At 39.4% G+C, this 24,333-nt stretch overlaps 1 protein-coding gene across 5 annotated transcripts; it reads left to right on the top strand.

Annotated features, from left to right (window-relative positions):
• Positions 1-1,126: 1,126 nt before the first annotated feature.
• On the top strand, positions 1,127-23,470 carry polq (polymerase (DNA directed), theta). 5 transcript variants are annotated; one of them, XM_041983137.1, is made up of 35 exons: positions 1,127-1,389; positions 1,531-1,630; positions 2,003-2,238; positions 2,340-2,575; positions 3,051-3,227; positions 3,525-3,655; positions 3,752-3,908; positions 4,042-4,153; positions 4,239-4,440; positions 6,726-6,867; positions 7,035-7,181; positions 7,282-7,494; positions 7,584-7,726; positions 7,917-8,106; positions 8,308-8,450; positions 8,606-8,799; positions 8,982-9,106; positions 9,443-9,686; positions 10,911-12,396; positions 12,488-14,093; positions 14,280-14,414; positions 14,499-14,701; positions 16,054-16,261; positions 16,348-16,541; positions 16,629-16,757; positions 18,347-18,521; positions 18,665-18,788; positions 19,377-19,477; positions 19,589-19,671; positions 19,749-19,850; positions 19,941-20,052; positions 22,222-22,346; positions 22,457-22,592; positions 22,669-22,775; positions 22,879-23,470. In XM_041983137.1, the coding sequence occupies exons 1-35, from the start codon at positions 1,325-1,327 to the stop codon at positions 22,990-22,992; spliced, it is 8,097 nt and encodes a 2,698-aa protein (XP_041839071.1). In that variant the 5' UTR covers positions 1,127-1,324; the 3' UTR covers positions 22,993-23,470. The 5 variants fall into 5 exon arrangements, with proteins under 5 accessions (XP_041839071.1, XP_041839070.1, XP_041839069.1 ...); XM_041983136.1 differs by having other exon boundaries at positions 7,917-8,118; positions 14,283-14,414; XM_041983135.1 differs by having other exon boundaries at positions 7,917-8,118.
• The last annotated feature ends 863 nt before the right edge of the window (positions 23,471-24,333 follow it).

Below are 24,333 nucleotides of genomic sequence, written 5' to 3'. Positions count from 1 at the left end.
TGCCTTTACTGGCATTACCACAAACATTAGCAACTGTGACAAGCTGAAAGCACAAAACTGTGTTTATCAATATAGTCAACCACAAAACAGAAATGTATGTGAAATCTTCTGAAAACTTTTGTCTTTCCTTTTTAGAAACGATAATTGTAAAATACAAAGGAGTACATGTGATTTTCTTTAAAACTATATTGAAGTACATCTCTCTCTTTCTCCCCAGTTTTTCTCTAGCTCTTGTCAAATGGTTCTTTATTATTATTATTATTATTATTATTATTATTATTATTATTTCTGTGTAACTATGGAAACGTGATATGTCAATTACTCTTGTGCCAGCGCTCAAATTACCCCCTCTGACCAAGAGTAGAATAAAGTCCGCTTACATTTATTATTTTGCACACACACACACACACACACACACACACACACACACACACACACACACACACACACACACACACACACACACACACACACACACACACACGCAAAAAAAAACAAACAAACAAACAAACAAAACAAACAAACAAACAAAAAAAACCATAACGTATAAGCAAATCGTATATTTGGACTTTTTCTTGACCATTTGTTCTGTAATGAATTTAGTTTTGTTATCTAAATAAATGGAAATAAATTAAAATCAAATATTAAAATCTTTTAGCCCTCCTGGAATCACAAAAAGGAGAAAAAGGCTTGTATTTCAAATTGTGATTTGTGCATTTCAGAATTTTAAAAGTCAGATCAAAGGACCACTGTTTTTTTACATCCCCTATCAGAAAAGAATGAGAAAAATATACATGGAGCCTGACCTAAAACAAGGCTTAGCATGTGCTTATGTTTCACCACATGTAGTTGGCTATTCAGAAACGGTGAATGTTGACTGATGCGATTTAATTTTCCTTTTTTTTCACTCAAAACATCTCAAAAACTAAATTAATCAACACTCAGATATCTGATGCAAATTTTCAAAATGTTTAATGTTACTACAAATTAGTTTCAACTCAAATATGTTGTGTTAGGGTTAGGGGTTGTTGTTCTACCAGTAGAAGTGACATAGGAACACTAATAGGTAGCTTCCAATGTCACATCGGACAGTTTTTAGTGAAACACCGGCAGGACACCCCGGCGGTCCTTTTGATTTGATATTTGTTAAGCACAGAAGAAAGAATGTTTATACATAGCAGCAAAATAATCAGTTAGACAGTGACGTTTGTTTTCCAAATTTAAGATACAGTTTATAATTAAATTAAAATAATTATTTTGAATGTCATGTTGAATAACATCCACTTACTCTGGCCTTTGTCAAAACCAGTACAAGTTATTCGACATGACCTCGGGTCCTCTGAAAAAGAAAACTTACATGGGACAGCATCAGATAAAAAAGAAAATGAGGTACGTGTAGATAATAATTTCAATTGGCATTTGTTAGTGATTGATTAACAAAAATATAGTGACTCTTAATACATGGCAAACCCTTAAATCTTTAAATAAGTCAATCGTACGTGTGCTAAAATTACCTACTTCCGAACACAGCAATGATGAACCCCCAGATGGAGATGGACTGTTGCAAAATACCTGGAATCGGTCAAATAAAACTGTCAAATCCCAGAACGTTAGCAGAAATAGCCAAATGGTGAGTATGACACTTTAGTCGGAGTTTTCATTGTTTTGTTTTTTTTTGTTTTGTTTTTTTGTTTTTGTTTTCAGTTTGTTTTTAATCTGTGACTAGATAGAAAAAGTGTATTATTTCCTGTAATAGGCTGGTGGAGCTGAGTTTCAGTTGGGGGAATCTACTTTAGCTCTTGATGAAGATATGCAGGTTTTGGATGCTGCCGATCCCGTAAAGGCCGTGGTCCACAATGTTTGTCCAACAACAGTAAACAGACATGCTCACAAAGAATCAACATCTTCAGATGCCTTTGCTCCTCCACGACCCCTTGCACGGACTTCACACAATAAAATTGAGAGTGGCTTAGTGCAGATGAGGGACAAGGTATTTCTTCAGCCCACAGACGGGGGACCCCACAAGGCCTGTAGTTCAAAGGAGAAGGATTGTAAGAGACCAGGATGGAGTGCAGAATGCAGAGACCTTGCTCAGAAACTTCTCTTCAGTGAAGACTCTGGGGAAATGGATCATCTTCAGATGGATAAAGAAAACAGCCATTCAAAACCTTCCACTTGTGTCAACCTTCTGTCTTATCAAGAAACAGAAAACAGTCAGAAAGCTGTCAGCTCAAGCAAGTAAGCTTTTGCTTGAATACCATTGTTCTGTTTTTCCTTCATATTGATTACATGTTATATTCTTTGGTAGCATTTTCTACTCACTCTCTCCATTTAAATAGACAGACACTCGGAAGAAAGGACTCTTCTCCTAGAAATGACAAACATGGGTCAAATAAGAATACTGACCCACTTCTGGATGTTTCCAGAGACTATATCTTGTTCAGTCCCACCCGTCTTGCAGCAGCTATGAAAAAGGCCAAACTCCAGCAAATATTACAGAATCAATCCACCTCTGTGCTCACTGTCCCTAGTGGACTGGAGCTCAGCACTGTCAGTGACACCCTACCACACCCAGGTAACGTGTTTTAGGCACAATCTTTAAAAAAAGAACATCTTTCTCTCTTTGTGTGTTTTTTTTTTTTTTTTTTTTTTTTTATCCCTTGTACATCTTTGCCAGTGTAGATCATTTATCGTAGAAGGAAAAATTGGTGTGTTGAAACTTGCTGCCACATGCTAATTTAGGGTTTTTAATCCTGTAAGCACAAAGGACACGCAAAGACAGCACTGAAAGAAGATTTTATACATAGATCCTTCTTAAATAAGGGCTTCAACACACATTTACACTTTTATTTTGTATCATATCTGTTCCTTAGAGTTTCCACTTCATATTTCTATTAGATAAGCCAAAGACAAGGCAAAATTATGTATATTATATAACACCAGATCTAAGAGCCAGGCAGATTTTAGGGCAAGTGTAGGGTTTATATTTAAGACTCCTGTCAACAGTTTAACCTAATGGTGTAACGGTTGTACCCTTTGCTCTGTTGCAGTCATGGCCTTATGTGCTCCTGTGGATAAAGCTGAAAAGCTCTTTTTATCCAACTGGGGTTTACCAAAGCCTGTTCTGGAGCGCTATCAGAAACATGGAGTGACTCAAATGTTTGAGTGGCAGGCTCAGTGCCTCACTGTTGGACAGGTGCTGCAGGGAGGTAACCTGGTGTACTCGGGTATGGAACATAACATCTCTCGACACCAGGGTTACTTAGTCCGGTCCTTCAAGAGCCACAATCCAGCAGGTTTTCAATGTATTCTGCTTCAGCACAACTGAATCAAATAAAATGGATCTAACAGCCTATGAAGTTCTGCACACTGACTCATTAATTTGAGTCAGGTATTTTGGAGCAGGGATACATGGAAAACCTGCTGGATTGCGGTTCTCGTAGGACTGGATTGAGTAACCCTGCTCTACACATTGCTGTGCAAAACACTGTTCTTTATTTCATTCACCATTTATTTGATATCAGCACCTACTAGTGCCGGCAAAACCCTAGTGTCAGAGCTGCTGATGCTGAAGCGTGTTCTGGAGACCAGGAGAAAAGCTCTCTTCATTTTGCCCTTTGTTTCTGTGGCCAAAGAGAAGATGCACTACCTCCAGGTGAAGGAGCGATGGACAGAAGCATAAAAGTCAAGTATGTTTTTATTGATGTGCTGTTTATGTATAGATGTCAGTCTATTTTCTTTTTTCTTATAGAGCATATTTGAAGAGGCAGGAGTTCGAGTGGAGGGGTACATGGGCAGCACGTCGGCTGCTGGAGGATTCACAAAGCTGGATGTGGCTGTTTGCACCATAGAAAAAGCCAATTCTCTCATTAATAGACTCATTGAAGAAAATAGCATGAGTCTCCTAGGTATGGCATTTGCAATAATTGTGCAAAGGCAATCACATATACTCTCATAGAAATACCTGCTCATGAACACCTTGTGGTAGGTATTACAGCACATTACAGACTTTGCATTTAGGTGTTATTTTTATGTTGCTAGGTGTGGTGGTAGTAGATGAGTTGCATATGGTTGGAGATTCTGGGAGGGGATACCTGCTGGAATTGCTGCTAACCAAAATCCTCTATATCGCACAGAAACAAAACACCACAGGGTCTGTGTCTATTAATTTGTTTGATGGACAGTTTTTTTTAATTTTATGCTTCTGCCACATGTGTTAATTGTTGATATTTCTACAGGTCTCTTTCTGAGCGTATACAGATAATTGGTATGAGTGCCACTTTGCCAAACCTCTCACTCCTGGCTGGCTGGTTGGATGCAGAGCTTTACCAGTCAGATTACAGACCTGTACCTTTGCAGGAGCATCTTAAAGTGGGCTGTAACATCTATGACAAGAGCCTCTCTGTGGTCCAGCAGTTTACCCCTGCTCTCCATATCAAGGTAACAGAAGTGGATAGCAGTTCACAGATGATCCAATAAACTCCCCATTTTTAATGATGTGACATTCAAAAAACGACTAAATGGTTTTCCAAATAGTTTAAACACAATAATTTGATAAGACATTGTGTGAAAAAACAAACATATATTGTAAAAAAATGGAGCACTTGAACAACACATCCTAGATCTTGATGAATGAAATATTCCATTTGAAAATGTTTATTCATTACATAGCTGAATGTGTTGAGAACAAAATAACAGGAACTATCATTGGAAATTAAAATCATTAACCCATGGAGGTCTGGATTCACAGTCATACTCAAAATAAAAGCGGAAAGATCAGATCACAGGCTGACCTAACTTCTATGGATATTTCTTAAGACAATTCAAAATAAGGTTCAGTAGTGTGTGTGGCCTCCACGTGTCTGTATGCAACGTCTGGGCATGCTCCTGATGAGACAACAGATGTTCTCCTGAAGGATCTCTTCCCAGACCTGGGTTTGGGCATCAGTCAAACCCTGGACAGTCTGTGGTGCAACGGTGGATGGAACGAGACGATATCCCAGAGGTGCTGGATTGGATTCAGGTCTAGTGAACAGACAGGCCAGTCTATAGCATCAAAATCTTCATCATGTAGGAACTGCTGACACAGAATAGAATAGAACTTTATTGTCATTCCAACAAAAAGTGCAGCAAAATTACTACACATCCCAGCCACATGAGGCCTACTATTGTCATGCATCAGAAGGAACCCAAGTCCCACTGTAGCAGTATATGGTCATCCTGGTACCTAGTGGCAGTCAGGGTACACAGTCTGTGTGACCCTCCAAGGATATGCCAGCCCAGACCATCACTGACCCTCTGCTAAACCAGTCATGCTGAAGAATGTTACAGGCAGCAGAACGTTCATCATGTGTCTCCAGACTCTCTCACCTCTGTCACATGTGTTCAGTGTGAACCTGCTCTTATCTGTGAAAAGCACTAAGGCGCCAATGGAATATTTGCCAATCCAGAACATGGTTTAAACACCACAATCTACCAGAGTATTATTGTTGACCATGTCTATTCTTTAATGACCACCTTGTACCACCTTGTAATGGCTACTTCCAGCAGGCAAGCTCAAATCATCTCAAGTTGGTTTCTTGACCATGACAAGGAGTTCACTGTACTCCAGCGGCCTCATAAATGTGCAGCTGACAAATCTGCAACAACTTTGTGATGCTGTCATCTCAGTATGGAGCAAAACGTCTGAGGCATGTTTCCAACACCTTGAATCTATGACACAAAAACAGTTCTTAAGGCTAAAAGGGGTCCAACCAGGTAGTAGCAGCTGTGCCTAATAAAGTGACCAGTGAATGTTTTTAGCTTGAACTTAATGCCAGTAGTTTATGAAAAATTAAGGTGGGACATATTTATCAACGTGTTGCCTCACTTTTATCTTTCAGCAGATATGTAGGTATAGAGGAACTGAATAGATCAGTTGCTGTGGTTTTGAAAGTGATTTTTTTCCCTTTCTGGCTTGAGGAAATATTTCAAGAGCACACATTTTCAGTTGGTATATTTTTCTTTATATGATGAGTCAAAAGTTTTCTAGTATCAACAGATCTGGATTAAAGGCAGGCACCTGGGCTTTTTTCATTGGAACTGTTCTCTAGTAATACAGTGTGTTTTAGTTATGTAAGGCCTTCCCTGGTAAATGCTGGAGACTCTCCTTTTGGCTTTCGCAATTTTAAATGAAATGTATAGTTGTGATTATTTAATATAAGCTGGGAGAACTTACATAAATGTCATAACACTGCTTTCTACCATGTCATAGAGTTGACTGACTGATGGATATTTTTGACAGGGTGTACTTGCTGCTTATTCTTTGTAACTGTTTTATGAACTATTGAATTAATTTTCAGATTTTACAATACATGGGGCTTTAAAATGAACAGAAAAGGGCAATTAAACTGTTAATCAGACGACACATAGTCCATGATTTCCAAAGAGAAGTTTTGATTGAATGACTCCTACTGTAAGTTTAAGTTCCCAGTCTTTCCCATGGTATTTTAAGAAATGCTCCATATTATCTTTCATCTTTTCTCCCCAAAATGCTTCCTTTGGACCAAACTCAAATGAGCAAAAGAAAGACTATGCTTCAATATTTGTTCACTATCCTCAGGTAAACAGAATATTTCAGTGATCTGAAAATAATTGCTTTCTGTTTTATTTCCACTTTGCAAATCATGCCAACTTCATAAGAAACAGATTGAATGTGTTTTGATTGATGTGTTTGCTCTTTAAAGGGTGATGATGACCACATTGTGAGCTTGTGTTATGAGACAGTCAGAGAGGGCCACTCTGTGCTGCTGTTCTGCCCTTCCAAGAACTGGTGTGAGAAACTGGCAGATACAGTCGCTAGAGAGTTTTATAAACTCAGACATACTGGTATGTAAAGATTATTTTCTATATATAATCTTTCAGAATGAGATGAAGTAACGCTGTGGCTTGTATAAAAAATGGTTTACATTCCAATATGTGATATTTCTGCAGATTGTACATGTTTCTTTGCATGTAAGTGTTGTGTTTTAGAAAATGTGTTGTCTTTGTTCCAGATCGTCAGAGTGAGGCTGGGCCTCAGCCGGCGTGTCTGGATCAGGAGGGACTAGAGGATGTAATAGCCCAGTTAAGACAAACTCCAGCCGGTTTAGATCCCATTCTGCAGCGCACTGTGCCATGGGGGGTGGCATTCCACCATGCTGGTGAAGACATTCATGCCTCACTTTAACAACTTCAAACTCAATGACTGAACTGATTTTTCTTTTATCTTATTTGTAAATAATAAAGTATTTCACATTACAGGTTTGACTTTTGATGAGCGTGACGTGTTGGAGGGAGCTTTTCGTCAGGGCTTGGTAAGAGTCCTGGCTGCTACCTCTACTCTCTCTTCAGGGGTTAATCTTCCAGCTCGCAGAGTCATCATTCGAACCCCAACTTTCAATGGACGCCTGCTGGACCCGCTCACATACAAACAAATGGCTGGACGAGCAGGAAGAAAAGGAGTGGACACTACAGGTATAGAATGGCTTAAACAAGAAGTGGGTTATCTCTGGCTTTTTGCTGTTATGGGTTTCTAAAGTATCTTTTCTTTGGCATCATATCAGGAGAAAGTGTGCTGGTATGTAAGCAATCAGAGCGCCAAAGAGGTATTAGTCTCCTTCAGGGGGCTCTTCAGCCCATCAGCAGCTGCCTGGTGAGAAGGGAAGGCGAAGGTGTCACCACTAGCATGCTCCGAGCCATCCTGGAGGTATTGTTAATATCCTCCTTAAACTTAGAACACTTAATTTTGTGTTAATAGATTCAGTTAATTCATTCTTTTGCAAAAAATTTTTTTATAACCATTTTAGGTGATTTATGGTCAAGTTAGTTTACAAATGGCTGCCTCAGTATATCTGCAATTGCTTTATGGCCCTTATTTGCATAATTCAAACTCACAGATAATTGTTGGAGGTGTGGCCAGCACTCCACAGGATGTACGGCTGTATGCTTCCTGTTCACTTCTAGCCGCCAGCATGAAATGCGACAGCAAGAAAGAAGCTGATGAAGAGACAAACAGAGGAGCTATTGAGGCCTGTGTTGAATGGCTGATGGAGAATGAATTCATTAGTATTCAGAAGGACGGATCAGGTGATTTGACAGTTTTGACAGTGTTTATTTTTTTTTTCTTATCATCTGCTATATTTACTCTTTACTTGACACTGGAGTAGCTATTTTACAGTCATTCTCACAGTTAATAAAAACTCAAACATTCTTTGATCATAGCTCATATATGTAGCCGGAGCTTAATTATTGTGAGCTTTTCTCATATTTCCCTCATGTCATTTCCAGATGAGCGGTACTGTCCAACCCAACTCGGCTCTGCCACCCTTTCTTCCTCCCTCTCTCCTCCAGAGGCTCTAGGAATATTTGCAGATCTCCAGCGGGCCATGAAAGGATTTGTACTAGAAAATGATTTGCACCTTCTTTATCTGGTACACATTTGATTCCTTTCACTCATCTGAAAACATGCCCAGTAGTGTATCAGTCATAATTTTGTTGTGAACAAACAGAAATGATAGAATTACTCAAAAATTTTCTTTTGTTAATGTAACAAAACTTAAAAAAAAAAACTCTGAATTCTTCTCAGATCACCCCGTTATATGCAGAATGGACTACCATAGACTGGTATCAGTTCTTCTGTTTGTGGGAGCAGCTGCCTTCATCGATGAAGAGGGTGGCAGAGCTGGTTGGTGTCCAGGAAGGCTTTCTCGCACGATCTGTCAGTGGCAAACTTGTTGCCAAGACAGAGAAGCAGAGTAGACAGATGGCCATTCATAAACGGTGAATCACACATTAGTTAATTACTGCACACAAAATATATGACCATCTTCTCTTTGCTAACTGCACTTTGCAGATATTCTTCTTCTGTTTCATTGTTAAAACATTAAAACATTGACCAAATATATGATTGCTAAAGATAGCCACACTGATGGATGGTCTCCTTCTTTTCAATCCTTTTTCAGGTTTTTTACCACTCTTGTTCTCCAGGATCTGGTGAATGAGGTACCTCTGGGAACTGTTGCATCTAAATTCAACTGCAATCGCGGACAGCTACAGTCCCTCCAGCAGTCTGCTTCCACATATGCAGGTACATACTTGGCCTGCTAAGAGTTTGGATGCACAAAGAACAACGTCTCTGAAACTTAGAACACAGCACATTACAATATAAAATACACTGTCTTTTAATTCTGCACAATGAGACAGGAAGGGCAGCAACAACAATGACGTCTTGTAACAAGAAACAGGCTTTTGGCATTATTTCTTTAGAGGAATGTGTGCATGCTTTAAGATGGTTGTGTGACTGTAGTGTAAAACCTAAATGTGGTTCAGATCAAGATTTTCTGGGTTCATATTATCCAAGGAATTTAGTGGAATCTATGTGAACGCAACCAGGAAATTTCCCACCTTTTTGCCATTCTTTCAGGTATGGTAATGGTATTCTGCAAGCGTCTAGGCTGGCACAACATGGAGCTGCTCTTGTCTCAGTACCAGACCAGGCTGAGCTTTGGAGTCCAGAGGGAACTTGTTGACCTGGTCAGAGTTTCCCTTCTGAACGCAACACGAGCCAGAGCGCTCTACGCCCAAGGTCTCTGCACCATTGCTGAACTAGCCAGAGCTACTGTAGCTGATGTAGAGAAAGCTCTGCGGAATGCAATCCCATTTAAGAGGTAGGTCTTTATCTGTCTGTGTGTCCCAAAAGGATGTAATTTAACTTTATGATATTTGTTCAAGTGTAATGCTTATTCTGCTATTGTGTAATGATTATCAACCTGCTAATTCTAAGTAACCTACTATGGTTACTTAGCAACCTGCTAAGTAAAAATGTCCAATTAAATAAGGATATATGTTGTTTAGCGTTTCCTGGTGATCATTAAGAAAGGCCACAGATTAGTTTTACTTGATTCTAGTAATTCAAAGAAAAAGTCCCCTCACAATACTTAATATGATAATAAGATGTTTTACAAAATGGAAATGTAAACAGATTCTAATAATTTGCAAATCATTCATATATAATTGACAATACTACAAAAGGAAGAGATCAAATGTTGAAGCCAGTTGATTTCTGAAAAAATTAAAACACTTGGTGAGTTATGAAACAAAAAGTAGCTAAAATCCCCTCAACCACAGATAAAAAAGATTTTTCCTTTTTACAACTACAGCAGTAAGTCTCCTCAGTTTCCCCAAAGCTTACAGTATTGATAGAGGTCATACGATACAGCAGTAAACAGGATTTTGTTCTGTTGTGTTAATTTAAAATTAAACTAATAGGTAGATTTTCTATATCAGCATAACTTACAGAGCATCTCCTGTAGTTTATGTTATGCTCCTTTTAACAGCAGTTATACAGGAATAGTTTTAATATAGAGATATTAAAAGATAACAAACTAAAACTGACATTGCCTATTGTTTTAGTTTAGTTAGTTTAGTTTGTTTTAATAAGGGCTAGAAATTTCAAAGACACCAAAGTGCTATAATGCAAAACTTGTTAGCTCGGCTCACGGTAATTTTAAAAGTGATATCATTCACACGTCCTGATGCATTCGAGTTCATGCTTCTACCAAAGCAGGCGTGTTATTCTCAGAATGACAAACAACCAATGAAAACAGCAATGATTGTATAGTGTCTGATAACATATGCAGTTAGGAATCTGATCCATCTAGGGTGGCAAACATCTAAACAATTACTTTAAACCTAAAAGCATGGTAAGTGTCAATATACTTAAGATCAAGTTTTTTATTTGATTGTATTTTTTGCTTTGGTGTGAGTACACATTGCTCCACACACCTTAAAAAACATATTAGCCTCAGTTCATTTAGAAAAAAATCTGAAAGATTAACAGCATACAGTCCTTTAAACGTCTCTGAAAGTTTTGTCCATTGTGTCTTCATCAGCTCTAAGCGTGCTGTTGATGAAAGTGAGATGGAGGCAGCGGAAAGACGACGACTTCGCTGCGTGTGGGTCAGCGGTGGACGGGCTCTGACAGAAGAAGAAGCAGCTGTTGAGATTGTGTCTGAGGCAAGGCTCCTTCTTCAAGAAGACCTGGCTCAGTTAGGAGTTCGATGGGATCCAGCAGCACTTCCACCAGAGTCTCCTTCTGTCTCCATCTCTGACAATCATTGCAATAAGGACTCAGACACTTCATCTACTTCTGATTTCAGCCCACATGAAATGCCAACAGACAGCACTAAACGTCATGAAAAGAGTGGAGTCACAACAAACCATAGAGAGGCGGGTGAGAAAGATGTTAAAAGCAAGAAGAGGATGGTTGAAGGACGTGATGGGCAAAAAGGAGGAGCCAGAAATGTTGACATTATTGAACCAACAGTCAGTGAGGTGTCCATAGAAAGAACCAAAGAAAGAATAAATAAATCGGTGCAAAGCAGGAGAGAAAATTCAGGATACCAAGAGAACAAAGAGTTACGACAAAAAGAAGAGACAGAAGAAGGAGAGCCAAGTAAAAGAAGTGTTTTAATTAGACAAGAGAATCATCAGTTAAATCACCCTGCTGTTGAAACGAGCCTAACACAGGAGTTGGCTGAGATTATATCCAGCCCCCTCCCTCAGTTGGTGCCACAACCTCGACCCTCACCTCCTCCAGCGTCACCCCCACGCTTTAGAGCCCCGAGGTCCCGACTAGAACAACAACAAACTATGTCCACAAGCACAGTAAAAGGAGAATGTCTCACAAGCCTCACTATATCACCTTTGCAGCCTGGTAGAATAAAGCACTCAAGAGCCCTAAGCAAAGTTCTCCAATCCATACAAACTGACAAAAGCCTGCAAGAACAGTCTGCTGAGACATTAAACTCAAAACCCACAGTGTTTTCATCTGTTCAAAATTCAGCACCAATAGGTCAGATGCATACTGCTGCTCCTCATCCTGGCCCTGTGCAAGAAAACACTTGTGTTGTTCCTGCACCTTCACGTGCAGATATGTTTGACTCTCCCCCCTCTGTCCCTCCTGTCTCTATTCACGTACTCTCTCCTGAGGCCAAGAGGAGGAGGATTGATGCCAGAGAGGTAGAGAAGTTTTCATCGCCTGAGCTGTATGTAGGTGATAAAACAGATGAAGAAACTGAAGGACAAGCTAACATGGGAGAAGAAAGCTTTGGTGACAGCTTTGAATTGGACACTCAGACTGAAAGAATGATTGTTCAGCAGAAGTACAGATGCACAGATCAGAGTGATGGATGTACAGATCAGTTGGTAGAAATGCAAGAAGTAAGAGACGAGGAAAGGGTAGAAACAGCTGCCGAGCAAGAGGGGATCCCAGATGAGAGAAGAAATGATTTTGAAGGCTCTGGCATTGCATCTCCAAGATTTAATATTTCTGTCACAGATAGCCAGATGGAGCTCATCCTTAATGCCAGCCACCAGGTAAGTGACTGCAGTCATCTATTATGTGGTGGTCATGAATACAGTGAAATGATCAGCATCTTTAAAAACCAAAAGCATCCTATTTTAACAGATGTCACCTGGTCCAGTTGGTAGTGACAGCGTGGACAAAGGTAAAGATGAAGATGATTATGAGCTTCCTGATGCTAATCAAGCAGCTCCAGAGAGTCCTAACAGAAGCAGCAGCTTCCTGTTTGACAGCATGTATGACAGCCCGCTGTTGGCAGCTCCAAATATGCACCAGCTGCCTGATCAATCAGATGAAGACGAATCTGTTAGCCAGAAAGTAAGAGCTGAGTCTCCTCTTCCATCAACCCAACACAGACGACGCAGTGAGCTTCTTGCCAACCAGGAAGCTGAAGAGCAAGAGGCAGTCCAGTGGGGCGAGTCCTTCTTTAACTTGTCAGAGTGGGGTGACTCACTGTTGGTAGGTGAACACTTTCTGGAGAGGCAGAGTTTGTTGAGACACACAGAGAGGACTGAAAGGGAGGAAGAGATGCAGCAGCTAAACAAAGACCATAATCTGTGTGAAGAACTGCTGCTAGATTCACAGTCTGGACCCTGTCCAAAACTACTTAATACCACTACAAGGAATGAGTATGATAAGGAGAAAGCTGATAGTAATCAAGTCCATACTAAACAAGTTAAACCATTTATTAATGAACAGGTTGATCCAGGTGAAAATCATGGAAGGGTTTATGAAGACAGTGAAATTGCAAAGCAGATAAAGAAGAAAACAAATAAAGAGACAGAAGGGGAAGAAGAAATTGAGATTTTAGTTTCAGACATTGCAGTTTTTAAAAATCCACATATCCAAAATGCTCCTGAAAGTGCTCTTCATTGCAGTCCAGGCTTACAAGAGATCTTTGACCGTTGGCCTAGTATGTCAGACCAACCAGGCCCCTCATCTTATGAAACACAAGCTGCTTCTACAAGGACAGCCGATTGTCCAGTGTTACCACAACCAGTGATACAACTGGGAAGAAAAAGAAGAAAGTCACAAGAGTGTGATGCTTCAAAGAATGACTCTCAAATGGGACAAATCTCAAATCAAGACAGCAAGAATTTAACAGAGAGACCAGGCTCTGCTGGTGACCTCATTCCTCCAACTCAAGAAAACCCTCCTGTAACACCAAGAGTCAAACTGACCACCTCATCTGTCCAGTCACCTGTTGCCATTCAGCCACTTAAACAATCTACTCCCTCAAACCCTTTTCAAGAGAAATGGACGACCACAGAATGTCCCACATCGCACACAGGACACCATGATCATCTGCCAGCAGCTGTTTCTGCATCTGACAGTAAAAAGGAGGAAACTAGGTTAACGAAAATGGAACTGAAGTCTGCTCCACAGTCAAGTTCAAAAACCAAACCTAGCCAGAACCTCGTCTTTCCTGCAGCATGTTCTTCTCCTCCCTCCCTGCAACCAAGGCCTCCCTCTGACACAGAGTCGCTGGGGGCGCTTGAAAGCTTTACTCTTCAGTTGTCCCAGGATGCATCACTCTGTTCCAGCAACTCCGGGGCATTCTCCATCATAGATGTAGCAAGTGATAAGTGCCTGTTTGACACGTTCATTAAAGAATGGAAAACACAGAAGAGGTTCTCTCTAGCTTTGGCCTGCAAGAGGACAGAGCACAGACAGCAGCCTGAGGAGGAAATAGGGTGGAAACACAAGAGAGGTAACCGAAACTAGAGCAAATGTCACATTATCTTAGAGTATTAAAATTTCATCCAGCACTCATCCTGTTTGACAACTACTTGTGGAGGGAGGTTTTTATTGTTGCTCTTGCCTCTTCAACTATTACCCAACTGAAGTTCATATTTGTTGAATGCAGGCTCGTCATCCATGTTTCCTTTCTGTGCAGCAGCTCATCAGAAGTCTAACATGGCCGACGGGTTTCCTGTAAGAGACGATGAAGGGCTTGTTTTGATTGGACTATCTGTCTGCTGGGGAGCCAGAGATGCATATTATATATCTCTACAGCAGGAGCAGAGCAAAGGTACCGACATACGCGTGCACATTGTTATACACAGTGATGCCTTTAAAAGCATTTCCTCAATTCACCCTGTTCGATACCTGTCAGGTCTGAGCGCAAGTCTGGCTCCTCCTCCACTGGATGAGGATTTGTCAGTAAGTGAAAGGCTGGAACAGGTGAGGGTTTGTCTGAGCGGACAATCAGCTGGAAATGAGGTGCATGTGGTGGTCGCATATGACATCATCAGGATGTACAAGACGCTTGTACGAAGCTGCAACATCAGCTTGGAGAGAAATTGTGAAGATCCAAAGGTGAGGAAATTAAATCATATGTGCAAAGAGTAGGGTTGAAGAAAATTCTGTGAAACATTTAGCATTTATTTATTGGACAAACCATATTTTGACAAAGAAATTTTTTTCATTTTTAAAACTGAGCTTATTATTAAAATTTTCTAACTCAAATGACACCTAAAAGTCATATTTCGCATTGTAAGCTTGGTGTAAATTAGTGGAAAACCAGAACATGGAAAAAAAGGTAAAACACTTATCAGACCTTTTAAATTCATAAATCTACAATTATTACAAGCTCCTTAGACAGAACAGTCATTAAACCTCTGATACCCAGGGTCTGCTGTTCATTGTGTTTAAAAGGTCTTGCAAGGGACTAAAAGATGACGTTCAAACTATTGATTTAATCATACAAGTATATGATTCTACTTATAAATCCAAACTCTGTAACAGATTTTAAACCACTGCCAGTTCATTCAGAACTTCTCATCTGTCTGTAAGACCCCCAGTGTTTCATGACCGGCTTGGAGGTAACTACTGCACTACAGAGGGCATTTGTTTACAATGAGATGGAGATTGCTAAAATTTGACCTGCGTGGAGGGAGTGTCAGGGAAACAGCCTTTGCTGTTCTAAATCAGAGCAAAAATGCTTTTGACTTGTTTATTGCAAAATTAACAAGTAAAGGCATAATTTAAGGATGATAATTCATACCAGCTGTGCTGCACGGTGGTGGAAGAGTTGATCCTCCATCTCAGCAATTGAGCCGGTCACATGCAGACATTAATACTGCAACATATCAAAGAATACTTAAAGATAATGTAAGGCTAGTTATCTAATAGCTGAAAATATATCAATAGTGGACTTTCCAAAACGCCCACAATCAAACTGCTTATTTGAAAAAGCTGAATTATGGAAATGATGTTTTAAGGCCCAAATGGGGCCATTTAAATCAGGAAGGATGTTGAAGAAAACTCTAAAACATCTTATAAACAACTGCGCAGAGCACCTCCAAGATATTTTTTTCTACTATAGGAGGTCGTCATATTTTCTGAAAGATATTTACACATAGAATTAAAACATTTACTGTTGGTTGTGTTTAATAAATAAATAAAAAAGATTTTCTGTGAAATTTTGTGTTCAGATATATCACATTTGTTTGTCAGCATTCTTTTTTGAAAGGGCATTAGATGTTTGTCCAAATAGTTAAACAGGACTGCTCCTGTTTGTAGGATTATCTCATATTTATACCAATGCTTTTGCCATAACAATAATTTTTTTTAAAACTGTGTTTTTTAATGGAAATATACACTGTTTAGAAATAATTAATCTCTTAGAAAAGTTCCACATTGCAGCAAGTGACAGATGTCTGCTGTAGGTTGCATGTTGGCTGCTGGACCCTGGCAGTGAGGAGAGGACTCTCCCCAACATGGTGACTGTCTACTGTCCTGAAGAATTACCTCTGCTGGATGGATTTGGGAACGAGCATTCGCACTGTCCTCGTGTCAGAGCAGCGACCAAGAGTGTGCTCACACACGCTGCCATGAACCATCTCACTGGTCTGCTGGAGGAAGACGGCACACTCGGTAAAAAAAAACTGGCTTACTTTAAGACCTGTGGTGAAAGTGAGGTGTTTGGATATTGTTTCAGCATTATTGTACGTTTATGTCAGATTTTTTCAGGAGAATAGAGATGCCTTCTCAGGTTTGTCTGGCCCTGCTAGAACTGAATGGAGTTGGCTTCAGTGTTGAAGAGTGTGAAAGACAAAAACATGTGATGCAGGCCAAACTCTCAGCGCTGGAGTCTGAAGCTTACAGCCTGGCTGGACACAGCTTCTCCCTCACCAGCGTTGATGACATAGCACAGGTCTGAGACGACTTCTCTACCCCAGCTATGCTTTCTGAGACAACTGTAGCACTTTCTAAACTATGTTTGTTCACATTTACATCATAGGTGCTGTTCTTGGAGCTCCACCTTCCTCCAAATGGTGATGTAGGTGGAGCAAGAAGTAAGAAAACCTTGGGCTACACCAGGAGAGGTGGTGGCAGAATACGACTCGGAAAGCAATTCAGCACTACCAAGGTGCAACTATTTACCACACTGCAAAATAATTTATGTTGCCCATATTTAAATAAAATTTTCTTTCCTTCTTTTAAAATACAAAGGCAAATTTATTTATTTATTAGACACAATTCAGCAAAAAAGGTGATTCAAAGTCAGTGAAGTTTATGGCTGGTGAGGCACTGATTTACAATTGTAAGAACTGAAAAGAGCATCTTATTTCAATATTCATTCAACAGCATGTAACTACTGGTAATGCTTCATATCCTATCAGCATTCCTCTTTCAATTATACTCACACACCTACTATTACTAGCTCTTCAGTGAGAAAAGTAGCTACTGGCTGTCCTAAAAGTCGCTAGAAATCGCTAAATGACAGCATCTAATGTGCATTATAGCCTGGTACATAATAATGGAGGCTGCTGTGGAGAGGAATGTCATGGGAAAGGCAAAAATGGACAAAAAGACAAGCTAAAAATGTTTAAAAAGGCAAAACTAATAAAAATAAAACAAATTCTTTGGGTAATATTTTCTTTTATTCTAGTTTAATTTTATTAAGTATAGGTTGTTTTCTAATTAGGAGGCTGCAACATTTCACAACATTTGTTTTCCTCCACACTCTTCATTAATAGACATTAATATCTGACGGTAAGCCAGAGCGAGATCATCCTTCACCAGCTTTGAACGTTTCATTTTCAGCCTGGTCATGAAACAGGTGATCATCTCCTGCTCTGAATGCAGCTGCTGCTGCTGCCAGAAGCCTCTTCTGATTGCTTTTGGACAGGAGAGGAGCCTGCGTAGCAGCACCCACTCCTCATTGAGAAGAATAAACTATTTTCATATACGTCAGTCTACAAAAGTCTCCAATACTGAGAAAGTCGTAGATTTGTTGCTAGTCGCTTTAAAAAAAACAAACAAAAAAAAGGTCGCTAAGTTGGCAACACTCACACACCCCTTGATGTGAGGCAGAGTACTGTTTGCCTCACCTGCTGACTTTTCTCTGCACTTTATTGTACGAGAAACGGGAATATTTCTCTCACAAATACATTAAATACATTACACAGACTGTAGACAGTCATGGTGTATAACAAATATTTCTGTAAAGTTCATATTGACGATATGCTGAGGAACAGAAAACGGCACTTGTCATGCAACCCAGTTTGTATTGGATGGCACAGTCAGAGCTGAGGCACAGCCAGAGCTGAGGCACAGCTCGCCCGTGCCTCCACCGGGGTTTTTTGCACTGGATTTGATCGGGAAATACTCAAATTTGGTAATTTTTACTTAATAAACTGTCAAAAACGTGTTAGTCATACTGAAAATGCATTTTTAACACAGATCAGTGGAAAATATTAATATTTATTGTATGTTTTGAGGCACTGCCTCACCTGCCTCCCCTGACCACATGTCACTGTTCAAAGTTTACATAAAAATATTGAATGTAGGGGGGGAAAATACATATGCAGTAATTGTGGTGACTCAGTTGTGCTTATTTCTTCAACCAATATCACCTATGGTCTGACTCGACTGATCACAAAAAAAAAAAAAAAAAAAAATCCCAAATTCAGTACAATCACTTCCGAGATCTAAGAGATTTAATTCCCACATCAGGATATTCTGGAGAAGCTTCGTCCCCTTCACCCATTGCCAGGTGTAATTCTGGAGTGGAGGCGGATCACCAACGCCTTGACCAAAGTGGTGTTCCCTCTGCAGAGGGAGAGGCAGTATCACCCTATCCTGGAGATGGACAGGATATACCCCATCGCCCAGACCTACACGGCCACAGGTGAAACACGTACACAATAATGCACAAAGATTTACTGGAATGTGTATTTAATCTAGACACACATAAGTGTAATCAATCATATCCTGTGACTTTGAAGTAGACTTTAAGTAGCTATATAACTTGTAGTGTCTTTTTGTTTTTAGGTAGAGTAAGCTTCACTGAGCCCAATATACAAAATGTCCCTAAAGACTTTGAGATATGCATGCCCACAGCGGTAGGTGAGAGCCCACCTTCACACAACGGCTTCCACTTGACCACCAAAGCAGGGTAGGTGCATTCTTCAAAATATGAGTTTTATAGTAAATAAAATAATGTACAGAAAGGAAATTCATAGATCTGAAAAATTGAAAACAATGCAGGTGTAGAGTTAAAACTGAGCCATATAAAGGCATGAAGGGATTATTTCTGTGGTAAAATTAACCTTCAGTTGTTTGTGACGCCCATGGAGAAGCACCACTAGATGCTGGCTCCTGTGCACATCCATGACGACCACAACTTGGTTGTGTTATTGTGTAACATCTCCTCTTCCTTTAACAACTGTCTTTAAATGTCTGGGAATTCTGCTCTTCCTGTAGAAAGACTAACATGTCAATAACAATGGTAATGTTCGTAGACATGAAGGTCTGTTTAAACGTAAATCCTGCTGAACCTAAAGGAAATTCCATTCAAAGTGGAATTAAAATATTATAGGAAATTTACATGTAGTATTTCTGAATAAAAACATTTATAATTATTAAGAGCCTGTTCAAGTGAGCATGCATTTAATTTTCTGGTAATTTCAAAGTTGACTATGATGAGAGTTGAGATGAGTGAAAGTGGTTAAAAATTATAGACTTAATTAAAATGTTGTTGCAGAAAGAAGAGACACTCTGTGGTGCCAACAGTCACATCTGGACCATCAGAACCAGGCCCAGCCTTCTCTGTCAGCATGCGACATGCTTTCATTCCTTTTTCAGGTTTGCATGATGATATAGTTGTTTATTGCTTTAAAGAGATATTTGTTCCTCTTTATGTAAGCAGATTGTCTCAGACTATCATCAATCATGCTTATCTGTACTGAACTGAAGGTGGGATGATACTGGCAGCGGATTACTCCCAGCTGGAGTTGAGAGTGTTGGCTCATCTCTCAAAGGATCAACGCCTCCTGCAAGTCAGTGTCACAGCAGGACAATGTGATAATTCAGTTAATCAATAAAAGTGAAATAGCGGATTCTCTGTGTTTGAAAGGTGCTGAATGGAGGAGCAGATGTGTTTCGCTGCATTGCTGCAGAGTGGAAAAGTGTGGACCCAGAGTCTGTGCAGGACAGCCTCAGACAACAGGCAAAACAGGTCCAACAAGCTAGGAAAGAGAGGACAAGATAAATGGAGAAACATGGATTGTAGCTTGTAAGCTCACTTGGGTATACTTGTGTTTTTTAGATTTGCTATGGCATCATTTACGGAATGGGAGCAAAATCTTTGGGTGAGCAAATGGGAGTGGAGGAGAACGATGCCGCCTGCTACATCGAGAGTTTCAAAGCCCGATACAGAGGTAGCACCAAAACCAACACCGCAGTAGGACTGAGCAGTCAAATACCGAGCTGTATGAATCCTTTTACAAACTGTTACTGTCATAAAGCACTCCCTCAGACTACAAGATCATCATGCTTTATCAGGTATCTTGGACCCATTACTAGTTAATAAGGGGGTCCTGTTTTTAGCACAATCCAGTTCATATTATGTTCTGCAATTAGAAAAAGAAATGATATCTCTTTTAGCCCTAAAGGTGTTTATATCAGGACATAATAATTATCATAATCATAATGATTATTAATAAAAATAAACAGACAGATGGTTCTTAAATTGAGGTATATACAACCTCAGATTAAAAACAACACATCATATTATACTATATCATTATTTCTCAACATAAACTGATCCAAAATGCAAAACCAGTGTGTGAACAAAAAGGTACTCTTGCTGCTTCCGTGGGTATCAAGAGGGTAACTAGCAGCCAGATGCTGCTAATCAAATGCATTTGATTAAATTTGGGCAGTCTGCTGATCTGGCACATTCACCGTCAACATCAGCAGTAATCTTAGAGAAGCAATTGTTGCTGTCCATCAGTTTGGAAAGGGTTATAAAGCCATTTCCAAACAATTTGAACAAATCATTCTCCAGTGAGAGAGACTATTCACAAGTGGAAAATATCCAAGCATTTGTCAGTCCTCCAAAAAGTGGACATTTCATCAAGTTCACCCCTTACTCCAAGGTAGGAGAAACTGCAAACAAACCCAAGAGCTACATCTCAGATTCTACCGGCCTCAGTTAGCATGTTAAGTGTACACTTAGAAAAAGACTGAACTAATATGGTTCAGTCTTTTTGCCTGGAAAAAGCTTCTTCTCTCTAAATAGAACATGTCTGCACAGCTTAGGTTTCGAAAAGTTTCATCTGAACAAACACAAGGCTTATGAAAGAATGTCCTTTGGATAGATGAGACCACAGTAGAGATGTTTGACCACAATGCACAGCAGATGAAAACCAAACACATCATATTGGTACAAACACCTCCTTATCAGCTGTAAAGCACGGTGGTGAAGGGCTGATGATTTGGTCTTGTTTGGCAGGCACAAAACCGGATCCCCGTGCAGTCAGTAGCTGACCTTGAATTTCTTTGTATAGAAAAGTATTTTTAAGTCAAATGTGAGTCCATCTGTCTGACAGCTAAAGCTGGGCTGAAATTGGGTCCAGCAACAGAAATTTGTGACAGAATAGCTGAAAATGGAAAAAAAGATAAATAAATAAAGGTGTTGCAATGGCCCAGTCACACTTCAGTCTGATTTAAAAAATACTGTGGTATAACCTGAAGACTGTTTTATATACATGAAAGGCTGCAAACCTCAATAAACTCAAACAAAATAGACCGAAGTTTTTCTGGAATGACATGAGAAATGGAAAATGTAATGTAAAAAAATGGCCACTAAAGTTGGTTCTGCGAGTCATTGAATCATGACGTGTATGTAGTTTATCACATAGTTAAGTAAATAATTACAAAGTGTAATGTGTATTCATCTGGTGTATTTATCCAAGTTTAAGATCTGGCAAGGATTGCTATTCTTTTTTTTTTTTTATTGTCTCCTAGTACATGAAACCTTAGAATTGAGAAAATTATTTCTTTTTCATGTCCCTGTAAGCAGGTTTGACTATTAAGGTTTCAGATATGGTAATGGTAAAGATACAAATTAAGGAGTGGACTGGTAGCACACAATGAATAAAGATCCTTATTACAGAGAAGCGTATAGATTTACTGTATATAATTGTGATATCTAAACATTTCAGACCAAATTTGGAAAAAAAATACCATTTAGTTTGATAAAGGAGGAAAATATGAATTGATTCATACAAACACAAACTTTTTAATGTCTCATCTTTCAGTTTATGGTCCAACAGCTGGACTGATGTGGCTCAATAGAGCATGTGAAAATGAGATGCATTTAGTTTTAAATCCAACTTTGAAGCAATATAAGGAAAAGTGCACATCAGCTACAAGTTAAGTGAATATGTGCTGGTAAATTGCAAGTACTGGGAAAAGCTAAGTGTTCCTCATGATTTCTGCCTGGATCAGTGTGTAAATGCATGAGGTCTCTGAATAAAAAGCACTTATAATTGCTGTTTTGAAACAGTTAAATCCATGTCTTTCTTTTTTTTTTTCCTTCCCAGGGATTAATGCTTTTCTGAAACAGACCGTAAAGAACTGCATGAAGGATGGCTATGTTCAGACACTGATGGGGCGCAAGAGATATTTAGCTAGAATCACCAGCACCAATACACACATCAAAGCTCATGTAAGCATGCTTGTACACACCAAATGTTTACATGTAAAATTGAACAGAAAATGCTTTTTTGTCTACTATAAAAACATTTGTTCTTCCTGTTTGTCTCACTGCCCGTTCAGGCGGAGCGCCAGGCAGTGAACACGACTGTACAGGGTTCAGCAGCCGACATTGTTAAACTTGCTACCGTGAACATTCAGAAACGCCTACGAAAAATGTACCCTGCAGCGCAGCTGTCTCACCAGCACGCACACACAGGTAAGTTTAACTTTTTACCTGAACATATAAACAGGACCACATTTAACTCTGTTAATCATATCTGTAATTACATCAGCTCGTAATCAGCCCAAAACTGGGATGGCTCAGATCAGGGGAGCCTACTTTGTTCTACAGCTGCACGATGAGCTCATCTACGAAACCACAGAACGGGATCTCATACAGGTGTGAAAAGTGCTGTTTGGGTTGTTCATTTGACTGATAAATATGTCTACAATCAGTATGTTATTGAGAGATTCTTTGCCATCCAAACTCTTCTGTCCATCAGGTTGCACAGATAGTCAAGAGGGAGATGGAGTCAGCAGTGAAACTCTACGTGAAGCTCAAAGCCAAAGTAAAAGTTGGACCCAGCTGGGGGAACCTGCAGGACCTTGACATATGAACTGAATATTTTATATTGAAGCCATTTTTGACCACTGTTTTGTAAGATATGTAGATACAATCATTTGCACATTTTTAATCGCTACATTGACAGCAATGAAATGTAAAATAAATCCAGTTTATACCACAACTATTTTATATATTTATGTACAGATTGTTACCAGTGAACAGAATCGTTACATGACAGTATGATCATCTGTAATACCTGAAGAGTTTGTACTCATTGAGGTCATGATTTTTTTTTTAAACAAAGATTCTGCCATTTTAGTCTTGAAGAAATCCTGAAATCTCACATTTTATTGGACCACTGGGTGAGTTGGTTGTCACAAGAACATACATCATCATCATCATCTTCTCATCATTGTTTTACATTTATGATTCACTGCACAAGAAGAGTTCTTTATACAGTAGTCATCTGCTTTAAGCAAAATTCACCGCTTTCATTACAGGTAGAGAAATAAATGACAACTGGGGAAGTATTTTTGTTTGGCTTTTGATTGATTTCAGATTTCAGTTATTGAAAGCAGATAACCTGTTACTTTAACTTCCAATGTGTCTCAATAAATTCTGAACTGAGTCTGCTGATTCCATTCAAAACTAGATGGCCATTATTGCCAACACAAACCAGTGCTGGAATTTGAAAGACCCCTTCACAACCTATCAAGCAGCACTACACAGAAGGATGATAAATTTATCTGGATTAACACTTTTGACTTGTGTTCATTACTAAGAATCAACCAGCACAGTGTGACTCATCAACAGGCTCAGTTTGACACAGAATGAGTAACAAGTAAAAACATGTTTGAAAAGCAACTATGAACATAGAATAAATCATTACGAGCTTCTTTCAGAAACAATTTTACATTAAAATAGGAGTGTGATCCTTGATGTTGGTAGCGATGTTTCATCATGTCTGTCAAAAATAAGGCTTTTCTCTGCATCCAACAGCTGCTGAACTCGCACCATTTTCACCTAATGAAAATTGTTTTTCCAAACTTAGACTTGTAGCTGCAACCGGGTGGTTGTACCCATTTTAACAGCTACACATAGGATACATCCTCTCAGATGCAATGTGATAATGAAAATCACTGCTTTTTTGACGCAGCTAATGTACCATCTACATGTGCTGTTGATGTGTCTCACTCTTTACAGGCAATATAACATGTTTTAATGATGCAAAGTGACCAGAAAAAAAAGAACAATCAGCAGACGCACTGATATTCAGTATCTTTGGTGGGTTTGCCACTTTCCTCTGCCCAGCTGACCCCTTCAGCATCAGTCTGCTTCTATAAAAGAATGACCAGCAACTGGAAAATTCAAAAGGATGATTTGATGACTACCA

The sequence above is a fragment of the Melanotaenia boesemani genome, chromosome 4, assembly GCF_017639745.1.
Source record: "Melanotaenia boesemani isolate fMelBoe1 chromosome 4, fMelBoe1.pri, whole genome shotgun sequence".
Classification (NCBI taxonomy): Eukaryota; Metazoa; Chordata; class Actinopteri; order Atheriniformes; family Melanotaeniidae; genus Melanotaenia; species Melanotaenia boesemani.
Note: the sequence above shows the minus strand (reverse complement) of the source record. Positions and strands in the feature narration are given on the sequence as shown.

Excerpts from the sequence above, each read along its gene's own strand:
- polq (XM_041983135.1), top strand. The coding sequence starts at position 1,325 with ATGACCTCGGGTCCTCTGAAAAAGAAAACTTACATGGGACAGCATCAG. Across the intron at positions 2,576-3,050 it reads TGACACCCTACCACACCCAG|TCATGGCCTTATGTGCTCCT; the intron begins GTAACGTGTTTT and ends GCTCTGTTGCAG. Across the intron at positions 9,107-9,442 it reads GTCTGCTTCCACATATGCAG|GTATGGTAATGGTATTCTGC; the intron begins GTACATACTTGG and ends CCATTCTTTCAG.